General features: G+C 36.5%; 1 protein-coding gene across 2 annotated transcripts in view; it reads right to left on the bottom strand.

The window, feature by feature from the left end:
• The window catches only part of UBA6 (ubiquitin like modifier activating enzyme 6), a 90,337-nt gene extending 66,337 nt beyond the window's left edge, over positions 1 to 24,000 (bottom strand). Inside the window, exons 1-3 of one of the 2 annotated variants that reach the window (XM_045473875.1) lie at positions 23,881 to 23,930; positions 20,429 to 20,491; positions 1,954 to 2,071 (exon numbers count right to left, since the gene is read on the bottom strand). Coding sequence is in view for 1 of the 2 variants with exons in the window: in XM_045473874.1 (XP_045329830.1) it covers positions 20,429 to 20,491; positions 23,881 to 23,951 (134 nt within the window). In the remaining variant the exon portion in view is untranslated. Of the gene's footprint in view, positions 1 to 1,953; positions 2,072 to 20,428; positions 20,492 to 23,880 lie in introns of both variants that reach the window. The other variant, XM_045473874.1, reaches the window with a different exon arrangement.
• Between the last annotated feature and the right edge of the window lies 1 nt (position 24,001).

Here is a 24,001-nt window from a genome sequence, read left to right as displayed (position 1 = left end):
AAACTTAAGCACAGAGAAATTAAGTAATTTAATTTAAGTACTTTGAAAATAGTGGATATAAGTTTCAATCCAGACAGTCTGGCCTTGGCATTCATACTTTTTTTTTTTTTTTTTTAATGTTTATTTAGTTTTGAGAGAGATCACAAGTGGGAGAGGGGTAGAGGGGGACAGAGGATCTGAAGTGGGTTCTATGAGTTCAATGTGGGGCTCGAACTCATGAACGGTGAGATCATGACTTGAGCCAAAGTCAGATGCTCAACCAACTGAGCCACCCAGGCACCCAAGCATCCATACTCTTAACTACTATGCCACACTGCAAGTTGATTAAGAAAGTCAAATGTTTCTGGGGCACCTGGGTGGCTCAGTTGATTAAGCATCTGACTTTGGCTCAGGTCATGATCTTGCAGTCTGTGAGTTCGAGCCCCACATCGAGCTCTGTGCGGACAGCTCAGAGCTTGCTTCAGATTCTGTCTCCCTCTCTCTCTGCCACTCCCCTGCTCACACTCTATCCCAAAAAACAAAAATAAATTAAAAAAAGAAAAAAGAAAAAAAGAAAAAAAAAATTCAATTCCCTGACCTAACTCTTCCTTACCCAGAATTCTATACGCTGAAGGCAACCACTCTGAATTTTTTTGTTTCTTCTAATATTTACACCCCTTTTTTTCAGTAACATGTTTCTACTTCTATTTCTTGATTTTTCTGTTTTACATATAACCTATTAACTTCCTACTAACATGAATAATCTTTCTGTAACACAAATCTGGTCAAATTATTCTCCTGGTTTAAAAACTCCAATGGTTTCCTATTTCCCTTTGATTAAGTCCAGATACTAATATTAGCCACAAGGCCATTCATAATCCAGTCTCTGTTTGGCTCTCTAGTCTTATCTTTAGTCACTCCTCCATCAAACTCCATGTTCCAGGAATACTAAAGGTTTTAAGTTCCACAAACGTGGTATGCTGTATTTGGCCAATAGACATTTTTCTGGGGCATTCCTCTTCCTCAATATTTTATTCCTGAAATATTCCTACTCATCCTCCGGTCTCAGCTTATAGATGATTTTCCACCATGATGTGTCCCACAACATCGCTAAACTTCTTCAAGACAGTGTTGGACATCTTTTATGTGCATCCATGACATCCTACATTCAATGTATTACAACATTTACCACAATGTATTTTCACTGCTTTTCTATTTTTCCTAGGAGACTGTAGCTTTCTTAAGGCAGGGAGTTTGCTTTATTTACTATTGTTTTTTCAGTGGTCAACAGGGTCTGACATACTATAGACACACAAAAACAACTTGCTAATTTAATGAAATGAATTCGCACATAAGAACAAGAACAACGTTTATGCGCTATCTAGCAGAGGACCTGAATTCTTTTTTCTATATTCAGAGTCACAGGAACTACTTAAAAAATGCTTTTTTTTTTATCTCAGACTTGTTCTCATGTATTATTTTTAAGATTACTTAGGTAAATAATGAATAGCCACGACACAAATGTGGTTATAATACAGACAAAAGGATAACACAAAGATATATAAACCAAAGTTTTTCAAAGAATCATAAATTCTCAGACAGATTCTCAGCAGTCACCTAAATACCTATGTTTTCAATGTTTGACCACCAAGAGGCAGGGTACTAATTACCTATTTTGTCCTAGGCAATGTCAGGGTACTCTGTAATTGACACTTAATCCTATGAATTTCATATTGTTAATAAGTGCACAGATGGGACTTAAAGAGCCTAGAGTATATAACCTCATATCCAACACTGTTATGTTATAACTTATTCTATTAAGTGGATACCTAACGTATCAGTGAAAGTGTCCAGCAGAAAGAAATTATCAAGGCTATCTACTCTACTCTTAGAGAGCCTTATTCACTAAAGATTCTCCTTTTTATGATGGTATGATATCTTCCTACAGTTTTCACCCACTATTCCTAATTTTACCTCCTTGGGGCCAAAGGGAACTCCTCTAATCCCTCTTCAATGTGACAGCCCTCCAAACATTTGAAGATGGTATTCAGGTTCCACAGTCTTCTTTCTCCAGGCTAAACATCTCCAGTTCCTTAAACAATTCCAAACATGACATCATTTTGAGTCCCCCTCAACACTCTAATCAATTTCTTCTGGATTTTATTTCAATTATCTTCCTCACACATTCATAAATTGATTAAAATATCTATCTCAAGCCAGGCACTGGCACTGTGTAGGGGCCATAATAATAACCACCTCATATGGATACTATGAGGATTAAATTAAGATAAAATATATGAAATACCTAGCAGAATGAATCAAATAATTCATTATTAAGTACTATATAAAGAAGTACTGGAAACTAAGGAAACATGAAATATGGAAGAGGGGATAATTATTTCTATCAGCATAGGTCATGGAAAGCTTCCCAGATGAGCTTCATCCATGTTGAATTCTGAAGACTTAACAGGAGTTAAAAAAATAATCAAAAAAGGAGAGGCATTCTATGACAGGGAAAAAGAAAAGCATGAAAAAGAATGGCATATAAGAGATACATAATAAATACATTAAGACTTCCACTTCTGGCTATGGTGAAGTAACAGGACCAAATTTATCTTCTGCTTGCCTTAAACAACTGAAAACTTGACAATATAAGTGAAACAACAAATTTTCAGACACTAAACAACAGGCAACTCAGGACAGTAATCTCAGAGAAGAAAAACAAATGGGGGAGCTTTATGAATGCCCTAGCTATTGCCAAGAGAGTTTCCAGGCTGCAGTGCAGGAAGAGGAACCCAAACAGAGCTTGGTAATCTCCCTGAATTGAAGACACAGGACTGTGAATTCAAGAAAGCTAAAATTTGAAAGCAGAGAGATACACAAAGAGAAGAGAGATCTGTAGAAGTCTTGAGTCTCTGGCTGAGTAAGATCAGCAAATGTATATGAGGAAACAGCCCCAAGCTAGAAAGAACTACCTGAAAAGAGTTGGTGAAACAAGGAAGGTTGTTTAAACAGACCCAGAAATACTTTGTGTTCTTCTCCAGCCAAGTGGAAAATTTGGATAGAATGCTCAGAAGGATTTTATATTAACAGTGGGGAAAAATTAGCCTCAGACTCAAGTCTACTCTAATCTCACCTGACAAGGCTTAAAAGCAAGCTTTGAAAAAATAAAACTGTTTTCAAGTAATTTAACTATGTCTGTCAACAAAGCTCAAGAATATTTAAAAGAATTCAAAATAAATGCAGCACCCAAAAAGGTAAAATTCACAATGTCTGGCATACATTAAAAAATTACCAGGTATGCAAAGAAATAGAGAAATACAACTCATAATGAATAGAAAAATTGACAATACGACAGACAGGAATGACACAGATGATAGACTTTGTAGATAAATACACTGAAATAATTATAAATATAATTCATATGCTCAAGAAGGCAGGGGAAAGCATGAGCAGCAAAACTTCTAGGGATGAAAACCACTAAATCTAAGATCAAAAAATACACTGGATGGAATTAATAACTCAACTCTGCAGAAGTGAACTTAAAGATACAACAAAAGAAATTTTCCAAAATGAAACAGATTGGAAAAAAAACACCAAAACCCCAGAGCATAAGTGAATTGTTGGACAACTTCACTTGGTCTAATATATGTGAAATTAGAGTCCCTCAAAGAGATTGGAGAAAAAGAGAGATAAAAATATGTTTAAAGAACTAATGGCCAAAATTTTTCCAGGAATACAATCAACTCACAGACCACAATGTAAACAAATTCAAGAATAAGAAATATGAAAACTACAAGAAGGCATATCATAATTGTTTAAAGCAAGATGAAGAGAAAATATTAAAAGTAATCAAGGAAAAATAGGGCACATTATTTACAGAAGAAAGAATGACAGTTGACTTTCTCCCAGGAAGCACAACAAATTAAACAGTGACCCAACATTATTAAAGCACTGAAAGTAAAAAAAAATTGTCAATCTGGAATTCTATATTCAATTACAAATAAGAAAGTATAAAGACTTTTCTAGACATATAAAAATTGAAAGAATTCATTGCTGGCAGACCTTCACAGAAAGAAATATTACACTAAATCCTCAGGCAGACGGAATACTATACTAAATGGAAATTTAACTTACACAAAGGAATAGGGAATACCAGAAATGACAAATATGTGAATAAATATAAATGGTATTAACACTCCAATTAAAAGACAAAGATTGGAAGACTGAATAAAAACAAAAACCCAACTATATTGTATCTACAAGAAGCCAAATTTAAATACATAAACAAGAGTAAAAGAGTATAAAAAGACCATGCTACCTAAAATCAAGAGAAAACTGGATTGGCTGTATTAATATTGACAAATACATTTTATTTTTATTTAGTTATTTAAAAATTTTTTTGTGGGTGTGTTTATTTATTTTTGAGAGAGTGAGAGACAGAGCACAAACAGGGGAGGGGCAGAGAGAGAGGGAGACACAGAATCCAAAGCAGGCTCCAGGCTCTGAGCTGTCAGCACAGAGCCTGACATGGAGCTTGAACCCACAAATGGTGAGATCATGACCCAAGCCGAAGTCAGATGCTTAACCGACTGAGCAACCCAGGTGCCCCTTGACAAATACATTTTAGAGCAAAGAAAACTATCAGGATAAATAAGGCCGTTTCATGATAAAAGGGTCAGGATATTAAGAGCACATAACAACTCTAAAGGCTTATGCACTAATAATAGAGGTTCAAACTACGCAAAGCAAAAACTGAAATGAGAAATGTTCAAACACAAAATGACAAGACAACACCCCTTTCTCAATAATTGGTATAAAGACTAGACAGAAAATCAGTAACGATATAGAATACTTGAAAAACACTATCAATTTGACCTAACTGACATGGATAGGACAATCCAACCATAACAGAATACACATTCTTTTCAAATGCACACAGAACAATGACAAGGTAGATCAATCTTTGTAGGAAAACACAAAAATAAATAGGTCATAAAAAGTTGTATCCACTGACAGCAGAAGAATTAAATTAGAGATCAACAACAGAAAAATCTCTGAAAAATCTCTCAGTATTTGGAAGTCAAATAATAACACTTCTAAATGACCTATGAGTCAAAAAAATAAGAAAAAAAGTTATAAAATTTTCTGAACTGAATGAAAACAAAGACATATCTGTGAGACACGTACACTGTAGTGTTTAGAGGGACATTTTAAGCATGAAATGGGCATATTACTAAAGAATAAAGGTCTCAAAAATCAAGGATCTCAACTTCTACTCTAAGAAAAAGAACATCACATCAACAAAGAAAGGATAAAAACCAAATGATCATTTCAACAGATGCAGAAAAAGCATTTAACAAAGCACAACATCCATTCATGATAAACAAAGTACATTTGGAAGGAACATATGTAACATAATAAACACAACACACTTAACTCACTTAACATACTAAAGGCCTTACATCCAAAACCCACAGTGAACATCTTATTTGATGGGGAAAAAACTAAGAGTTTTCCCCCTAAGGTCAGGAATAAGACAAGGATATCCACTCTGACCACTTTTATTCAACATAGTACTAAAAGTCATAGACACAGCAATCAGACAACAAAAGAAATAAAAGGCATTCAGATTGGTAAGAAGTAAAACTTTCACTATTTGCAGATGACATGATACTATACATAGAAAACCCTAAAGACTTCACCAAAAAACTATTAGAACTGATAAATGAATTCTGTAAAAATCTCAGAATACAAAATTGATATACAGAAATCTGTTGCATTTCTATATACCAATAATGAAGCACTAGAAAGAAAAATTAAGAAAAATAATCCCATTTATAACTGCACCAAAAATAATAAAATACCTAGGAATAAACTTAACCAGAGGTGAAAGAACCGTACTCTGACAAGTATAAAACACTGATGAAAGAAACTGAAATTAGTGAAAGACATCCCATAGTCCTGGATTGAAAGAACAAATACTGTTAAAATGTCTATACTCCCCAAAGCAATCTACAGATTTAGATTCCCTATCAAAATACCAATTGCATTTTTCACAAAACTAGAACAAACAATCCTAAAATTTGTATGGAACCACAAAAGACCCTGAAAAGCCAAAGCAATCCTGAAATAGGAAAAAAAATTCCAGACTTCCAAGTTGTTTTACAAAGCTGCAGTAATCAAACCATATGGTACTGGCACAAAAACACACGGATCAAAGGAATAGAACAGAAAACCCAAAAGTAAACTCACAATTATTTTGTCAGTTAATCTTCAACAAAAGAGGGAAGAATATGCAATGGGAAAAAGACAGTCTCTTCAATAAAATGTGTTGGGAAAACTGGACAGCAACATGCAAAACAATGAAACTGGACCACTTTCTTATACCATATACAAAAATAAATTCAAAGTGGATTAAAGAACTAAATGTGAGAACTGAAACTATAAAAATCCTAGAAGAGAGTATAGGCAGTAATGTTTCTGACATCAGTTGTAGGAACATTCTTCTAGATCTGTCTCCTGAGGCAAGGGAAATAAAAGCAAATATAAACTACTGGAACTACAACAAAATAAAAAGCTTTTGCACAGCGAAGGAAATAATCAACAAAACTAAAGAGCAACCTACTGGGTGGGACAAGATATTTGCAAATGACATATATGACAAAGGGCTAATATCTAAAATATATAAATAACTTATATAACCCAACACCCAAAAACAATCCAATTAAAAAATGGGCAGAGGACATTAACAGACATTTCTCCAAAGACAACACACAGATGGTTAACAGACACATGAAAAGATGCTCAACATCACTTATCATCAGCAAAATGCAAAGAAAACTATCAGGAATGCAAAAAAAACCACAATGAAATATCACCTCACACCTGTCAGAATAGCTAAAATCAAAAACCAAGAAATATCAAGTGTTGGTGAGGATGTGGAGAAAAAGAAACCCTGTGCACTGTTTGTGGGAATGCAAACTGGTGCAACTACTATGGAGAACAGTATGGAGGTTCCTCAAAAAAGTAAAAATAGAACTACTCTATGATCTGGTAATCACACTACCAGGTATTTACCCATAAAATACAAAAACACTAATTCAAAGGGATTCATGCACCTCTATGTTTCTTGCAGCATTATTTACAATAGCCAAATTATGGAAGCACCCCAAATGTCTATGGATAGATGAAGGATAAAGAAGATGTGGTACATAAATATAACGGGGTATTACTCAACCGTGAAAAATGAAATCATGCCATTTCCTACAACATGGATGAAACTAGAGAGTATAATGTTAAGCAGAGTAAGACAGAGAAAGACAAATACCATATGGTATCACTCATGTGGAATTTAAGAAACAAAACAAAGGAGACTATGGAGAACAAACTGATGGTTACCAGAGGGGAGGTGGGATGGGGAGACGGGTGAAATAAGTGATAGGGATTAAAGAGTACACTTATCCTGATGATAATGAATAGAATTGTTGGATCACTATACTGTGCACCCGAAACTAATAATAACACTGTATGTTAACTATACTTGAATTTAAGTAAAAAACTTAATAAAAACTTAATAAAAAAAAGAAATTAGAAAAAGAAAAGCAAATTAAAAGGTTTTTTTGTTGTTGTTTTAATGTTTATTTATTTTTGAGAGAGACAGAGACAGAATACAAGAGGGTTGGGGCAGAAAGAGAGGGAGGCACACAATCCGAAGCAGGCTCCATACAGAATCTGAAGCAGGCTCCAGGCTCCAAGCTGTCAGCACAGAGCCCAACACGGGGCTCGAACTCACGAGCTGTGAAATCATGACCTAAGCCGAATTCAAACGTTCAACCAACTGAGCCACCCAGGTGCCCCAAGAAAAGCAAATTAATATCAAAGTAAGCAGAAGAAAAATCCCAAAAAGAACAGAAATCACTGAGGTACAAAACAGAAAAAATAATATGGAAAATCAATTAAACTAAAAGCTGATTCTTTCAAAATTAAATAAAATCTATAAACTTCTAGCCAGAATGAACAGGGAAATAGAGAAGACAGAAAAATTATCGATAACAGAAATGGGTGAAGGAACATCATTTCAGATTCTACAGACATAAGAAAGGGTATTCAGGAGTGCTTGGGTGGTTCAATGGATTAGGCGTCTGACTTCAACTCAGGTCATGATCTTCCAGTTTGTGAGTTTGAGCCCCGCGTCAGGCTCTGTGCTGATAGCTCAGAGCCTGGAGCCTGCTTCGGATTCTGTGTTTCCCTCTCTCTCTCTGCCCCTCCCCCACTCACACTCTGTCTCTCTCTCAAAAATAAACATTAAAAATTTTTTAAATAAAAAAAAAGGTATTCAGGGAAAATTACAAACAATTTTATGCAACTAAATTAAATCACTAAGTTACAAACATACTCTCCAAAAGAGACAAACTATTGAAGCTCAATCAAAAAGAAATGCAGTTGACCCTTAAGAAATGTTAGGTTAGGGGCACTAACCTTCTGCACAGGCAAAGTTCTGTGTATAGGGGCGCCTGGGTGGCTCAGTCGGTTGAGAGTCCGACTTCGGCTCACGTCATGATCTCATGGTTTGTGAGTCCAAGCCCTGCATCAGGCTCTGTGCTGACAGCTCAGAGCCTGGAGCCTGCTTCTGATTCTGTGTCTCCCTCTCTCTCTCTGCCCCTCCCCCACTCATGCTCTGTCTCTCCCTGTCTCAGAAATAAATAAACATTAAAAATATATTTTTTTTAAATCTGTGTATAACTCGGGCTCAAAAAACCCTCAAGTAATAATAGCCTACTCTTAATTGGAAGCTTTACCAATAATGTTTTCTATGTTTAATGTATTATATGCTGTATTCTCAAAATGAAGTGAGGTACAGAAAATGTTATTAAGAAAATAAGGAAAATACATTTATGGTACTGTACTGTATTTGATACTGTAAATTATCATCAGCTGTTTACAAGATGAATCATCTGTCAGTATCTATATCAATATTGTCTATCATGATACAAAACACTGTAGATGTTACATGTATTACCAACACTATACATTAAAAATGAAAAAATGTGGGGCGCCTGGGTGGCGCAGTCGGTTAAGCGTCCGACTTCAGCCAGGTCACGATCTCGCGGTCCGTGAGTTCGAGCCCCGCGTCAGGCTCTGGGCTGATGGCTCAGAGCCTGGAGCCTGTTTCCGATTCTGTGTCTCCCTCTCTCTGCCCCTCCCCTGTTCATGTTCTCTCTCTGTCCCAAAAATAAATAAACGTTGAAAAAAAAATAAATAAATAAATAAAAATGAAAAAATGTAAAAAAGAATCCATATTTATTTATAGTTTTAACAATGCATGTACTGAAAAACAAAGCAGCAGCAATAGGATTGCTTTGGTAGCCTAGGGTAACTGATTCAATCAGTTCTTCTTGGTAGCCTAGCTTATACACTAATGAATAAATCTTTACAAAAATTTTATGGCATACATACTATAGTCATGCACCTACACAGTAATGGAAACATTGTTACATTTTCTAAAAAAACACTTACTGGTAATAAGAAGCTGATAAACAGTTTCTCCAATGATGAGAGAGGGGGCATACTGTACAAGTAATGCAATTCTTTGAAAGCAAAAACATATACAACAGTCAGAAAACACATTAATTTTACATTAAATATTCACTTCGTGCCTATGTAAGGATAGGCTATCCACTTCTATGAGTCTTGCAGATGATGTTCTACACAATGAGTACAATGAATACGAGACAAATGATAATGACAATGACACAAAAATGTCTCATACAGTTCTTGCTGTACAGTTACTCATTTTTCATATGAAGACACACTCATATACAGCAAATCAATTTATTAACTATACAGGATGGTGATCATTTACTAGTCATTAAGTAGAAGCAGAGCATAAGGGTCTTCATCATTGTCATCTTCACAATGAATATGAAGGAGGAGGAGGAAGAGGGGTGGTCTTGCTGTCTTAGGGTAGCAGAGGTGGAGGAGGGGAAAGAGTAGGCAAGAGATAAAACCACACTCAGTGTAACTTTATGGAAATACATCATGATTTGTCTGACTTTTTTGCTTTTTCATTTCTCTAAATATGTCTTTACATGGTACCAATCCTTCCACAATTTCCTTTAGTTTCAGTGCCCATATCATAGAAGGGTCCATTTCGTAAGTAAAAGAAGTCAAAAGCAGTCTTGAATAATCAGAACCTTTCTGCTTGATTGTCTAAGGTCAAATTTATTTTCTGTATGTGCTTCTTCTACATCTTCTTCCACATCAATCTGGCACTGTTCTGGAAGCACTCTCCTCCATTACGTCATTTTCTGTTAATTCCTCTTGTGTGGTATCTATTAGCTCCTGAATTTCTCCAAAATCTGTACCTTGAAACCTATTACATCCCCCATCCTGTCCTTTTCAACCATATCTAAAATCACATTTTTTAAAAAATATTTATTTTGAGAGAGAGAGAGTGTGCGTGCATACACGAGTTCGGAAAGGGACAGAAGAGACAGAAAGAATCCCAAGCAGGCTCCGTGCTATCAGCACAGAGCCCCACATGGGGCTTGATCTCACAGACTGTGAGATCATGACCCGAGCCGAAATCAAGAGTCAGACACTTAACCAACTAAGCCACCCAGGCGCCCCCCCCCCCCATAGTCTTTTTCTTAATTTCCTTGATTGGCTCTGTCATAAATCCTGTGAAGTCATGTACTGTGTCTACACACACTTTTCTCCAGTAGGAATTTACTGTTTAGGCTTGATGGCTCTCGTTGCTTTTTCTATAACAATATCTTCAATGCTATAATCCTTCCAGGCTTTCATGATGTTCTGTCAAGGTTCTCTTCCATAACAGTAATAATCTTTTCATTAGAGTACCAGGTGTAATGAGCCTTAAAGGTCCTTATGACTCCCTGATCTAGAGGCTGAATTAGAGACGTTGTGTTTGGGGGCAAGTAGCCCACTTTGATGCCTTTCGTACTGAACTCATAGGGTTCTGGGTGGCCAAGGGCATTGTCCAATATCAAAAGAACTTTAAAAGACAGTCCCTTACTGGCAAAGTACTTCCTGACTTCAGGGACAAAGCATCAATGGAACCAATCCAGAATAAGGGGTTTCACTGACCAGGCTTTCTGGTTGTACAACCAAAAGATTCGCAGCTGGTGTTTATTTTCTCCCTTCAAGGCTCAAGGGGTTTGCTTAGCAGCTTCATAGGTAAGGTCAGTCCTGATCATTAACCCAACTGCATTTGCACAAAACAGCAGAGTTAGCCTATTCCTTCTTGCCTTAAATCCTGGTGCCTGTTTCCCTTCCTTACTAATAAATGTTCTCTGTGGCATTTTTCTTCCAGAATACGACACTTTAATCTGCATTAGGAACCTGTTCAGGTAGATATTCTTTTTCCACAGTGATCTTCTTAATTAATGGCATCTGGGAACTCAACTTCTGCCTCTTGTTCAGCAAGTGCTTCTCTTGTTATCTTTACATTTTTTAAGCCAAATCTCTTTCTAAATTATCAAACTATTCTTTGCTGGCATTAAATTCTCTAGCTGTATATCACTTACCTTCGTTTTGCTTTAAGTTGTGTTATAATGACTTTGCTTTTTTATATTAGTCATATTAGAGTGCACAGGCATGCTTTTCTTAGAGCAACTCCTACCCACATAAAAGTTGCATTTTCAATATGAGATAAAAAGGTACTTTGCAAAAAGTGCAAGGTTTTTGTGCCTGCTGGTATAGTTGCAGCTTCAGCTTCAGAAATTACCTTTTTTTTTTTTTTTTACAATGGTCCTTATGCTGCATTTACGTATCTTGAAATGGCAGGCAACCACAGCTGCAGACCTCAATTTATGGTATATATCTCAAGTAATTCAACTTTTTCTTGTAATGTCATGACTTTTCTCTACTTCTAGAGAGCACTTTTGGCATCATTAGTGGCACTCTGTAGGAGTCACAGTCTTATTCAAGGTTTATAGTATTCCACTAAACATGCTGAAAAATACGTGAGAACTTCAAGATCACTTTTTGAGATACACAATTTACTGCAGAGAGAAACTGCTCAGAGATGACTAACATCACATGTTGTTTACTTGCCAACGCTTCAGCTCATTACAATGGCAACAGGAGGTTGCTACAAAAATCATTACAATAGTACGCACTACAGTTAATTTCATGCAGTTTTGATTTTTTAAAGTTTAATTCTAATTCCCATTAGGTAATACAGTGTTATATTAGTTACGCAGTTAAGATTTAATACTTCCATTCTTACGTTGTTTACATTTCTCTTGACTACAAGTGGTACCATGTATATTCTGTTTGTGTGCTTAAGTTTTGATAAATTTTAACTTTTCTTAAAGATAATGTTCTTTTTAAAAAATGTTTATTTGTTTATTTTTGACAGAGAGAGAAAGAGAGAGAATTCCAAGCAGGCTTTGCAACGTCAGTGCAGAACTTAACATCAGGCTCAAACTCAAGAACTGTGAGATCACGACCAGAGCTGAAATCAAGAGTCAGACGCTTAACCAACTGAGCCCCCAGGTGCTCTGATAAATTTTAACTTTTAATAATAGATTTGTATTTTATGGTAAGTGATAAAATAGCTACTATCTATATATATTTTATGTATTCATGACATACCTTTTTGTTAATTTTTAGGTATTTCTAGGCTATGTAGTTTATGAGTTTTTCAAATTGTTGCAAATCTTCAAAAAAATGTTCAATATATTTATAGAAAAAAAAAATCCACATATAAGTGGACCTGCATAGTTTAAACCTATGCTAAAGGTCAACTGTGTATTACTTGAATATCACCATGTCTGTTAGATGTAAAATTTGTACTTAAAAACTTTCCTACAAAGAAAACTCAAAGGCCAGATAACTTCATTGTTATTTCTACCAAAAATTTAAGGAAGAAAAAATACCTATTCTACACAAACTTTGTAGAGATTCGAAGAAATACCTCTCAGCTCACTCTATGAAATCAGCATTACCCTGATACCAAAACAAAACAAATCACTGAATTAAACAATACTCCAGAGGCACCCGGGTGGCTTAAACAGTTAAGCATCCAACTTCGGCTCAGGTCATGATCTTGTGGTTTGTAGGTTCGAGCCCCGTGTCAGGCTCTGCGCTGACAGCTCAAAGCCTGGATCCTGCTTCAGATTGTGTCACCTTCTCCCTGCCCCTCCCTCACTCCCACTCTGTCTCTCAAAAATAAAATGTTAAAAAAAAAAAAAACCTCCACAACAATATCCCCTCACATACACACATGCAAAAATTCTTAACAGAAGTTTTTGTATATATGTAAAAATACATCATGACCAAACAGGTTTTATCCTAGAATTAGAATGCAAGGGTCATATAATAATCTAAAAGCCATCACTGTAACTCATTACATTAAAATACTAAAAAAGAAAAACCATATGATCACTTCAATGAATGCAGAAAAAGTGTCTAACAAACTTCATATCCATTTCTGACTTAAAAAAAAAAAAAAATCCCAAAAAACAAAACTCTAAGTAAACTAGTAACAGAAGGAAACTTCCTCAACCAAATAAAGGGTATATGTGAAAAACCTACAGATAACAACATACTCCACAATAGAAGAATGAGTTCCAACAAACATAAGGAACAAAGTGGGGTTGTCCACCTTCGCCACTTCCACTCAACATTGTATTGGATGTTCCAATCAGTGTGATAAGACAAAAAAAAGAAACAAAAGGCATCTAGATTGGAAAGGAGGAAGTAAAACAACATGACTGTAGAAAATCCTATGGAGTTTACAAAAAATTTACTAGAACTAGCAAGTGAGTTTAGCAAGACTGCTGGATAAGAAGTATTATTCAAAAATCAATTGAGCTCTAATTTAAAAGCAATGACATATTGGGGTGTCTTGGCTCAGTTAAGCATCTGACTCTAGATTTCAGCTCAGGTCATGTTTCTCACAGTTTGTGGGTTCAAGCCCCACACTGGGCTCTGTACTTTATGAGTGTGGGCATCTTTTCATGAGCCTATTTGCTCTTTCCCTCTCTCTGCCTGTCCCTATGCACACTCTCTCTGTCAAAATAAAGAAATAAACTTAAAAAAATAAAAGTAATGAAAAATTGGTAATTGAAATTTAAAAATTACAACAGTATAAACATGCAAATTACTTAGGGATAAATTTGATAAAACTTGGGCAAGATCTCTAACACTACTAGGAGAGACTAAAGAAATAAATTGACAAAGACACACCATGTTTCTTAATGCATCTTAAATTTCAATATTGTTAAACTGTCAATATTCCCAAAACTGAACTACAGATTCAACACAAATTCAAACAAAATTCCTGCAGGATTTTTTTTTAAAGAATCAACAAGCTGAATCTAAAATGTACATGGAAATTCAAAGGACCTAAAAGACCCAAACCAACTCTGCAAAAGAAGATCAAAGTTGAAGGAATTACACTCCCAGATTCCAAGATTTATAATAGACCTATAGTAAACAAGACAGTGTGATACTGGTGTAAAGTGAAACAGATCACTGAAAAAGTCCAGAAACCAATCAACAGATATTTACTCTGTTAAATTCTGCCACAGATATCCAGAGAACTCAATGAGAATGGATAATTTTCAACAGGAGTGCTGAAACATTAGAGCTATATGGAAAAAAATAAACCTTGATTCTCACCTCACATTATATAAAAATTAACTTGAAATGGATCATAGACCTAATTTTAAGAGTTAATACCTTGAAACTTGAAGAAGAGATAACATCAGAGAAAATCTTAGTATCCCTGAGCTTTGCAAACATTTAAAAAACAGGACAAAAACCACATCAATTATACATTAAAAAATGTATCTTACCAGAATCAAAAATTTTGCTACACAAAAGACCTTATTACGAAAAGAAAAAGACAAGCCACAAACTAGGAGAAAATATTTGCAACCATATATGTAACAAAGGACACGTATATATAGTATATAAAGAACTCATTAAGACAGACACCAAAGGGGAGCAAAAGCTTTTATAGATACTTTGCCAAAGATAGATAGCAAATAGGCTCACGAAAAGATGCCTATGATCATTAGTCATTATGGAAATACAAATTAAACCACAATACTACTACATGTACTAGAATGCCTAAAATTAAAAAAGACGACTATTTCAGGTGTTTAGTGAACATGCGGGGTAACTCAAACTCTCATAAACATTTCTGGTAGAAATGTAAAATGGTATAACCACTTTGAAAAACAGCTTGGCATTTCTTAAAAACTTACAACCCAGACATTTACTTCTAGGTATTTATCAAAGCATGAATGAAAGCATATGTCTACCCTAAAACTCGTATATAAATTCTCACAGCAGCCTTATTTAGAATAGCCAAAACCTGGAAACAACCCAAATGTTTATCAACAGTTAATAAATAGTTAAATAAATTGTAGCATATCCATATGCTAGAACACAAGCATATGGATATATGCTCAGCAATAAAAAGGAACAAATTACTGATACAACAATGCAGATGAATTTCAAAATCATTATGCTAAGTGAAAGAAGCCAAACCCTCCCCAAATGTGTACATACTATATGGTAACATTTATATAAAATTCTAGAAAATGCTAAGTATTCTACGGTGACAAAAGGCTGATCAGTGGTTGCCTGGGGAAATGGTAGGTGGAGAGAGAAGGGAGGAGGGATTAAAAAGGGGCAGAAAGAAAATATATGCATGTGATAGATATGTTAGTTATCGATATTGCAGTAGTGATTTCATTAGTATATGCATATGTCAAAACACATCAAATTGTATACTTTATTTTATTTTTTGAGAGAGAGAGAGACAGAGAGAGAAAGTGTGTGTGAGCAGGGCAGGGGCAAAGGGAGAGAGAGAATCTCAAGTAGGCTCCATGCCCAGTGTGGAGCCGCCCAATGCCAGGCTCCGTCTCATGACCCTGAGATCAAGACCTGAGCAGAAATCAAGAGTCGGATGCTTAACTGACTGAGCCACCCAGGCGCCCCTCAAATTGTACACTTTAAATATGTACAGTTTATTATACACGAATTACACCTCAATAAAACTGTGACAAAAACATTTATTTATGTTGGAAGACACTCTTTTATGGGCTATGCACACTCCTACATGTCTCACGATATATGCCTAGCAGGCAAGGTCCTGACTATTTTTAATCGGGCCTTTTCTCAGGGTTGTGTTGGCAGCACATAAATTGAGGGATAAGGCGAGTCTCTCTCCAAGACAAAGAGGAGGCTTGCTTACTGTCTGCCATAAGATGGTGGGTCTCCCAAATTCAGAGTTCCTCAGCTGTGGTATAAACCCATTATGTACAAAGAATCCATCTGGGCCCATGGCATTGCTCCTGTGGGACTTGGGAGCAAGGGGAACCGACACCACGCTTGATGGCCATGCTAACTGCTATATCATAAGTAGTAAAATTCTTGGTCTCTGGCCCAGAAGTTTAACATCTTCTCTCAGCACCCATTAAACATAATAGGTTAGCTTTTAGGTTATAAGTAGGGTAATATCAAATTCTAGACTCTGACACCATATACATAGAATTCGACAAAGCTAAAGAATGTTAGAGATTAAATAGTGAGGAGTGACATGGACACTAAAAAGAAAGATATGGCCATACTCATGGTAAATAATAACTAGAAATTATTGAGCTCCTAGGCATTATTCTTCATGATTAATTTGCAATTTGTACATTTTTCTCCTTAAATATTTGTTAAATGGATGAATGTATATTGAATGTATGAAAAAATAAAGAAAAAATAGACTGAAGAGGTTAAGTGACTTATGATTACACACTCCTAAATGGTGGAGGATGATTCAAATTCAGATCTAATACTAAAATTTATACTTTCAACCACTATGTTATGCTATATAGAAAAAGGAGACTTAAATACATAATATACAGTTTGGTCTCACTAATGTAAATGACAGGGAACTATTTAAGTATTTTAAACAGAGAAGCCAGAAGCTCTGAGGTAAATTTGAAAAATATTACTTTGAATAAAGTATGGAAGATGGATTAGAGATTTAGTAGCTGTGAAGAGATCACATAAGAGACTCTTATAATAATTCAACTGAGAGATACTGAAGGCAGGGAGAGAGAATCAAAGAGTTGGAATTAAGAGTTGCTGAGAGGGGCGCCTGGGTGGCTAGTCGGTTAAGCGTCCGACTTCAGCTCAGGGTCACGATCTCGCGGTCCGTGAGTTCGAGCCCCGCGTCGGGCTCTGGGCTGATGGCTCGGAGCCTGGAGCTTGCTTCCCATTCTGTGTCTCCCTCTCTCTCTGCCCCTCCCCCATTCATGCTCTGTCTCTCTCTGTCTCCAAAATAGATAAACGTTAAAAAAAAATTTTTTTTTTAAATTAAAAAAATAAAAAATAAAAAAAGAGTTGCTGAGAAAGAACTAAGAGGATTTATTAAAAACTGAATTTGGAAGATGAAAAACAGGGAATAATCTAAGATGACAGCAAGGTTTCTGGCTTAGGTTACTGAATAGATTTGACAGCTTTTAATTAAGCCTGGGAATGGAAAGAGGGAAGAAGGAAAAGAGATCCAATGGTGTTGAGTGCTTTTAAGGCATAAAAGGGCACTCTAGGAAAAGACAATTGAGGTACAGAAGTATAAACTATGTTTGGTAAGAAAGTAGTCTACTATGGCCTGTGTAGTCAGAGGAAAAGATAGGTTGGGGCTAATATGTGGTGCTGGGAAAACTGGATTTCTGCAGGTAAAAGAAGAAATTGGACCTTTGTCTTATACCATACATAAAATAAACTCAACATGGATTAAGGACTTAAATTTAAGGTTCGGGGGCACATGGGTAGCTCAGCCGCTTGAGTCTGACTTTGGTTCAGGTCATGACCTCACGGTTCATGGGTTTGAGCCCCACAACAGGCTCTGTGCTGACAGCTAAGCCTGGAGACTGCTTCAGATTCTGTGTCCCCTTCTCTCTCTCTGCCTCTCCCCTGCTCACTCACTCTCTATCTCTCTCTCTCTCTCAAATATAAATAAATATTTAAAAAATTAAAAAAAATAAATTTAAGACCTCAAACTATAAAATTTATGAAGAAAACATATGGGAAAAGTTTCTTAACACTGGTCTTGGCAAAAATTTCCTGGATATGATATCAAAGTACAGGCAATAAAAGCAAAAGTAGACAAGTGCGACCACTTTACACTAAAAAGCTTCTGGGCAGCAAATGAGACAATCAACAAAGTGAAAAGGCAAACTACAGAACGGGAGAGAATATCTGCAAACCATATATCTGATAAGAGATTAATATCCAAATTATATATGGAACTACAACCCAATAGCAAAAACACTCTCAAGGAGTCTGATTACAAAATGAGCAAGGACTAGAACAGATACTTCTCCAAAGATACACAAATGGCCAACAGGATACAAAAAGGTGCTCAATATCACTAATTGTCAAGGGGAAATGCAAAACCATAATAAGATATCACCTCACATCTGTTTGGATGGCCATTATACAAAAACAAAATGCCAGGAAATAAGTGTTGGTGAGAATGTGGAGAAATTGGTATCCTTGCGCACTGTTGGGTTGGTAGGAATGTAAAATGGTCCAACTGCTATGAAAAACAGTATGGAGGTTCCTCCAAAAATTAAAAACAGAAATACTTTATGATCCAGCAATACCTGACCATAAATAAACTGTTATATGCTGTAATTTTCAGTCAAGCAAACTGCAGCCTACTTACACAATGTTGCAAATGGAAAATTTTATCTCTGGTTTACTGAAAATTATGTTCATTAATCAGCCATTACAGGATTAGAGGGATACAAAAAAGTTTCACAAAGATTATAACTAAATATGAATAAAATTAACCAATGCTATCTTAAGAAGCTGCCATTTGTTATCGTGAGAATGTGATCAAAAGGATATTAAGAATATCATAATTACAGATTAAGACTCCAAATTTAAGGTGATTTCTAAACTACTGTATATTATAATCGGGAAACTGCAGGGTAAAGTAATTTTCACATAAGCAAAATTAAGTCCAGTCTTACCTCTTTTTCCAATTGCAAAACAGTAATTGAAATTAACATACTAGGATGTACATATCAGCTCCTCCTAAAATGCTTGAAACTGACTCTGCATCCCACATAAAAACAATATAAAAAAGAATTTAAAATACGTAATAGCTTATTGTACCAAATTCTATTTACATAAAATCTATCTACATAATCTATTTCTTCGTACAGAAGAAATCTAAAAACTTTTAAACTACCTTCCATACAAAAAGATTATACTATCTTCCATACAAACAACTTGAGGTATTAAAAAAAAAAAGTCTTAGAAATAATAGCAATTTAGGGGCAACTGGCTGACTTAGTCAGAAGACCATTCAACTCTTGATCTCGGGATCCAGAATTCAAGCCCTATGTTAGGTGTAGATATTACTTAAGTAAGTAAATAAAAAACTAAAAAAAAAAGTGATAGCAATGTATACATATTTTAACTTCTCTTTAATTCTGATAAAAGTATTTTGATTTCATGAAAAGGTATGCTAAAAAAGAATCTCACTAAATTCCATTCAAATCAGTTCTTTAAGCACATAGTACTTCTTTGCTGTCTATACAGTGCAAACATGCAATGTTGTTAATGAGACTACACTGAAGTAAAAATAATCTCTAGATGTTACTATATAACTTACATAAAATGGATTGTTTTTCGTTAGATTCCTGCACTATCAAGAACATAATAAATATGTACTCCTGTCCAAAAACAAGAGGTATATTTTATAGTGGATAACAAAATCATTCTTTTTTTTTTTTTTTTTTTTTTTTAATATTTATTTTTCAGAGAGGGAGAGAGACAGAGCATGAGCAGGGGAGGGGCAGAGAGAGAGAGGGAGACAGAATCTGAAGTAGGCTCCAGGCTCTGAGCTGTCAGCATAGAGCCCAATGTGGGTCTGTGGGTGGGAACCCACAGACCATGAGATCATAACCTAAGCTGAAATCAGACTTTTAACCGACTGAGCCACCCAAGCGCCCCTCTTTTTTTTTTTTTTTAATTTTTATTTGTTTTTGAGAGGGAGACAGAGCGTGAGCAGGGGAGGGGCAGAGAGAGAGAGGGAGACACAGAATCCGAAGCAGGCTCCAGGCTCTGAGCTGTCAGCACAGAGCCTGACGCCGGGCTCTAACTCACAGACCCCGAGACCATGACCTGAGGTGAAGCTGGACTGACTGAACCACCCAAGCATCCCCAAAATCATTCTAAGTCATATTACCTAAACCTAAAGGAACTGAGATTTAAATATTAATCAAGCTTTCAGACTACAGAAAAGAAAAATCAGACAAAACGCTAATTTTACCTTCAGAGAACTCTTGGGATATTTATAAAACTCTGCATAGGTCTAATGGTATTTTCAAATAGAGTATTCCATTACTTTAGAACAACAAATGAGGAAAATAAGTTTCAGTTTCCGTAAGGTTCTCACCTGTATAATGCATCATCAATCTCCACAGATTCTGCTGACATGATGGGCAAATTTGTATTGGTACTGAAAAAATAAAACACAACTTATAAGAGCAAGTTTCGGTATTTAATATTCACGTTCTGTAATCTAATATTCAATTATACATGGCAGTTACTAAAGAGGATTTTACAAACCAGACATATATTTTATTTTCCACTCCTTTATTTCCATTTAAAAAATAGGTGAAAATTAAATTCACTGAATGTCTATTCTGTGTGTATTGTAAAATTATAGCCTCTAGTTTTAATTCTCAGGTGTTATCAGATATTGTTTTACATATATTCTGATGAATCTGTATTTTCCGAAGTTTGTTGGGAGTGCCCCATATACCTTCTCTAATAAACACACTCTGTCTAGATAATCTTGTTCAATCCATATATGGAATTTACCAGATACTGAGGATATCTAAACTTATTTTTCCACGTTTGACATCTTTTCTGGCATCCAGATTGTCCACACCTGCTAGAACAATCTCTCTCTTCTGATGTTTAATCGGTTTCATGAACGTAATAAGCCCCAAACAGAATTCAATTTCCCTGTTTAATCTATTCCTCCCCAATCTCTGCCAACTCAATTTCTGGTATCACCATTTACTCATTTGCGCAGGCCCAGACTCTAGAGATCTTAACTTGTTCCCTGGTACAATCTCAGGCCAAACCATCATCGTATTTCATCTGAACTACTTCAAAAGCCTCCTAACTAGTCTCTCTAGTGCTACCATTGCCCTCCCCCTTCAGTTTATTCTCCATATAACAACCTAAATTTTTTAGAATGTAGTCAGACGTTACTCCTTGACTTAGAACTATTCTTAAGTAACTCTACTTTCTAAATAAAATTGAAACACATTACCATGGTCAAAAGGGTCTAGGTGTTCTGTCTCCCAATCATCTCTTCAATTACAACTCCCACTACTTTCCCACACCGGTCAACTTGCTATTCCTCCAAAATGTCAAGCATGTTTTTATACTTCAGTGAAACTAAAAGTCACTAAAAAGTCACTTCAGTTTTTATACTTGCTTTTTCCTCTGCTTGGAATGTTCCCCCTTTAGATCTCTGAATGGCTGACTCTTATCACATAAGCCTCGACTAAAATATTGCCTCGCAAGTATTACATAGACCAGTCCTGATCATCCTTTCAATGAAATGCCTCCCCTTCTCCTTAGGTCACTCCCTAACTCACTAACCTGCTGTATGTTCTTCAAATTCCTAATTGTTTATTGTCTGCCTTCTCCAAGAGAATGTATGATCTGTTAAGAATTCACTAATGTATTCCAAATACCTAAAACTGTACCTGGCATTTAATAATAATTTAAGAGCACTGTGTCACACATGGTTTTAAGTGCTTTAGATGTACTCAGTTAACCCTTACAACAACTTTATAAGATAGGCACTATTACCATCTCTGTTGAACAGAGGAAAAAAACTGAGGCTCACAGAAGTTTATTTAAATAACCCATCTGAGGTTCCAGAGCAGGTAAATGGCAGAGCCAGAACCTGAACCTACGCAGTCTAGCTCTTGACCACGATGCTATACTGCCTACTGCATCTCAAAGTACGCACAAAGAAAGCACCCAAAATGTATCTGTTGAATGAATTTTAAAAATTAAAAAAAAAAAAGGGGGGTGCCTGCTTGGCTCAGTTGGTAGAGCATGCAACTCTTGATCTCAGGGTTGTGAGACCAGGCCCCACATTGGGTACAGACATTACTTAAGGAAATTAAAACACATTTTTTAAAACAAGCATACTAACATGATAAGATATACTTATGCATCATTTACCACAGCTCATCCCAACTTTTTCACAGCATGGCATACAAAGAAAAATGAAAACAGGATGAACCCTGGGAAATAGGAATGGCTCCCAAGCAAAGGAAACCAGTCTGGGGCATTATGGCCTGAGCCACAGTGACAGCTAAGATCAATTATCATCTTGGCAAAAAGTAAATCCTTTCCAGGTTCTGGGAAACTCTATCAATTACAGGATTCTAAAAATCATGTGAAAACACAAAATTGAGGTTTTGGAATCCAAATTTCTAAGCCTGGTACTGATATACAGGCCAAAGGATTTGTATATACAGTTAATCAAAATGTTATCATTTATCTTACCAAACACTGATTGGTATTATCAAAAGATACCAGCTCTAGCTAAGTTATACATGGATAACTATTAGAAATATTCCTGATTGCAATTATGAACACAAACCAGGAGACAGCTGTGTTTAAGAGATCACCTACCTAATAAAAACACACACATACAAAATATGTTCTTTTGGCAGAGTGATAAAATATGAAAATAAACAAAATTTCTCATTTCACAGTTTTCTTATCCCTAGCTGCCTTCCCTATATGGAGGACAATGGTCTAGTGGGTAGAGCTCTTAAGTAAACATGAACTCCTTTCTAACCAGCTTTGTCACTTAATGATATATGACTAGCACTGATTTTTCAGAAAATTCTGCTTTACTGGAATGTTTCAAAAATCATTTTTGTAATAAGATCTATATGGCAATCAAAAAGCCTTTTAAATAAGGGGAGATTTTGTTTGTATTACATAATTTCCCTCAAGTAAATGTGGCAATGCTGGCAACTGCAGGTAGTATGGTACCGAAAACATCCCTTCAATCTGAACCGGCGAAAAAGCTACAGGTTTATGTACAGGTTCCCATTAGCTCAAAATCATATATCCATCACTTCTCTCTTTGGAATACTGTATTCTGGTGGAGGGCAGTATATAACTAACGGTTTTATTAATTACGAGGTAAGTGAAACAGGAACCATACGAACATTTCCCACAATTTTGCAGGAATGTTAGAGACGTGAAACAAACAAACACCAACTAGGGAATAAGTAACTCGTACGTTTTTCCCTGGATTTTTTTTTTTTTTTTTTTTTTTTTAACTGTGGTGAACACAGGACTCCGGGTGTCCTGACTGGCACTGATTCATCATTACCAAGTTCCCTCTGGTAACAGTTTTCAAAGGAGGATCTCAGTGCGGGATCGCCCACAGTGGCGCTCTTAGCTTTCATTTCACCGAAAGGTGGGGGGTGTTTGGCAGCAGGGCTGTGAAAGCTCACACCAAGCGACCCGGGCCAGAACTCTCGGCGGGGCCCTCTCCACTCCACTCCACCCCCGCCCCACGTCCGGTGCATGGGAGAATGGCAGACCCCGACTGGAACTGAGGGGCGAAAGGACCGAGAGTTGGCCTTTCTCCTCAGAGAAGCCGAGAGCCGCCGAGGTCTAAACCCAAGGCGCCACACCCACCCCGCGCGCTCCCCTCGCCTCCCAAGGCCGGTTCTGCCCGGCTCCGCGGCCTCGCGCGCGCTCCCTGGCCGCCCGAGCGGGAGCAGCAGAAAGCCGGCGCCCGGGTCCCGCCTGCCACCCCTCGATGCTTCGCGCTCACACTCATCTTCTTACCTGCCGGCCACCCAGGAAGAGCAGGACGCCTCTTCCTCCCGAGCTGCGACTACCGGCTCGGATGCCTCCATCTCCAAGAGTCGCCGCCGCCGCTGGCTACGTGTAGGCAGGGAAGGGGGCG

Source organism: Leopardus geoffroyi, chromosome B1 (genome assembly GCF_018350155.1).
Source record: "Leopardus geoffroyi isolate Oge1 chromosome B1, O.geoffroyi_Oge1_pat1.0, whole genome shotgun sequence".
Taxonomy (NCBI): Eukaryota; Metazoa; Chordata; class Mammalia; order Carnivora; family Felidae; genus Leopardus; species Leopardus geoffroyi.
This window is presented reverse-complemented; position numbering and strand designations above follow the sequence as displayed.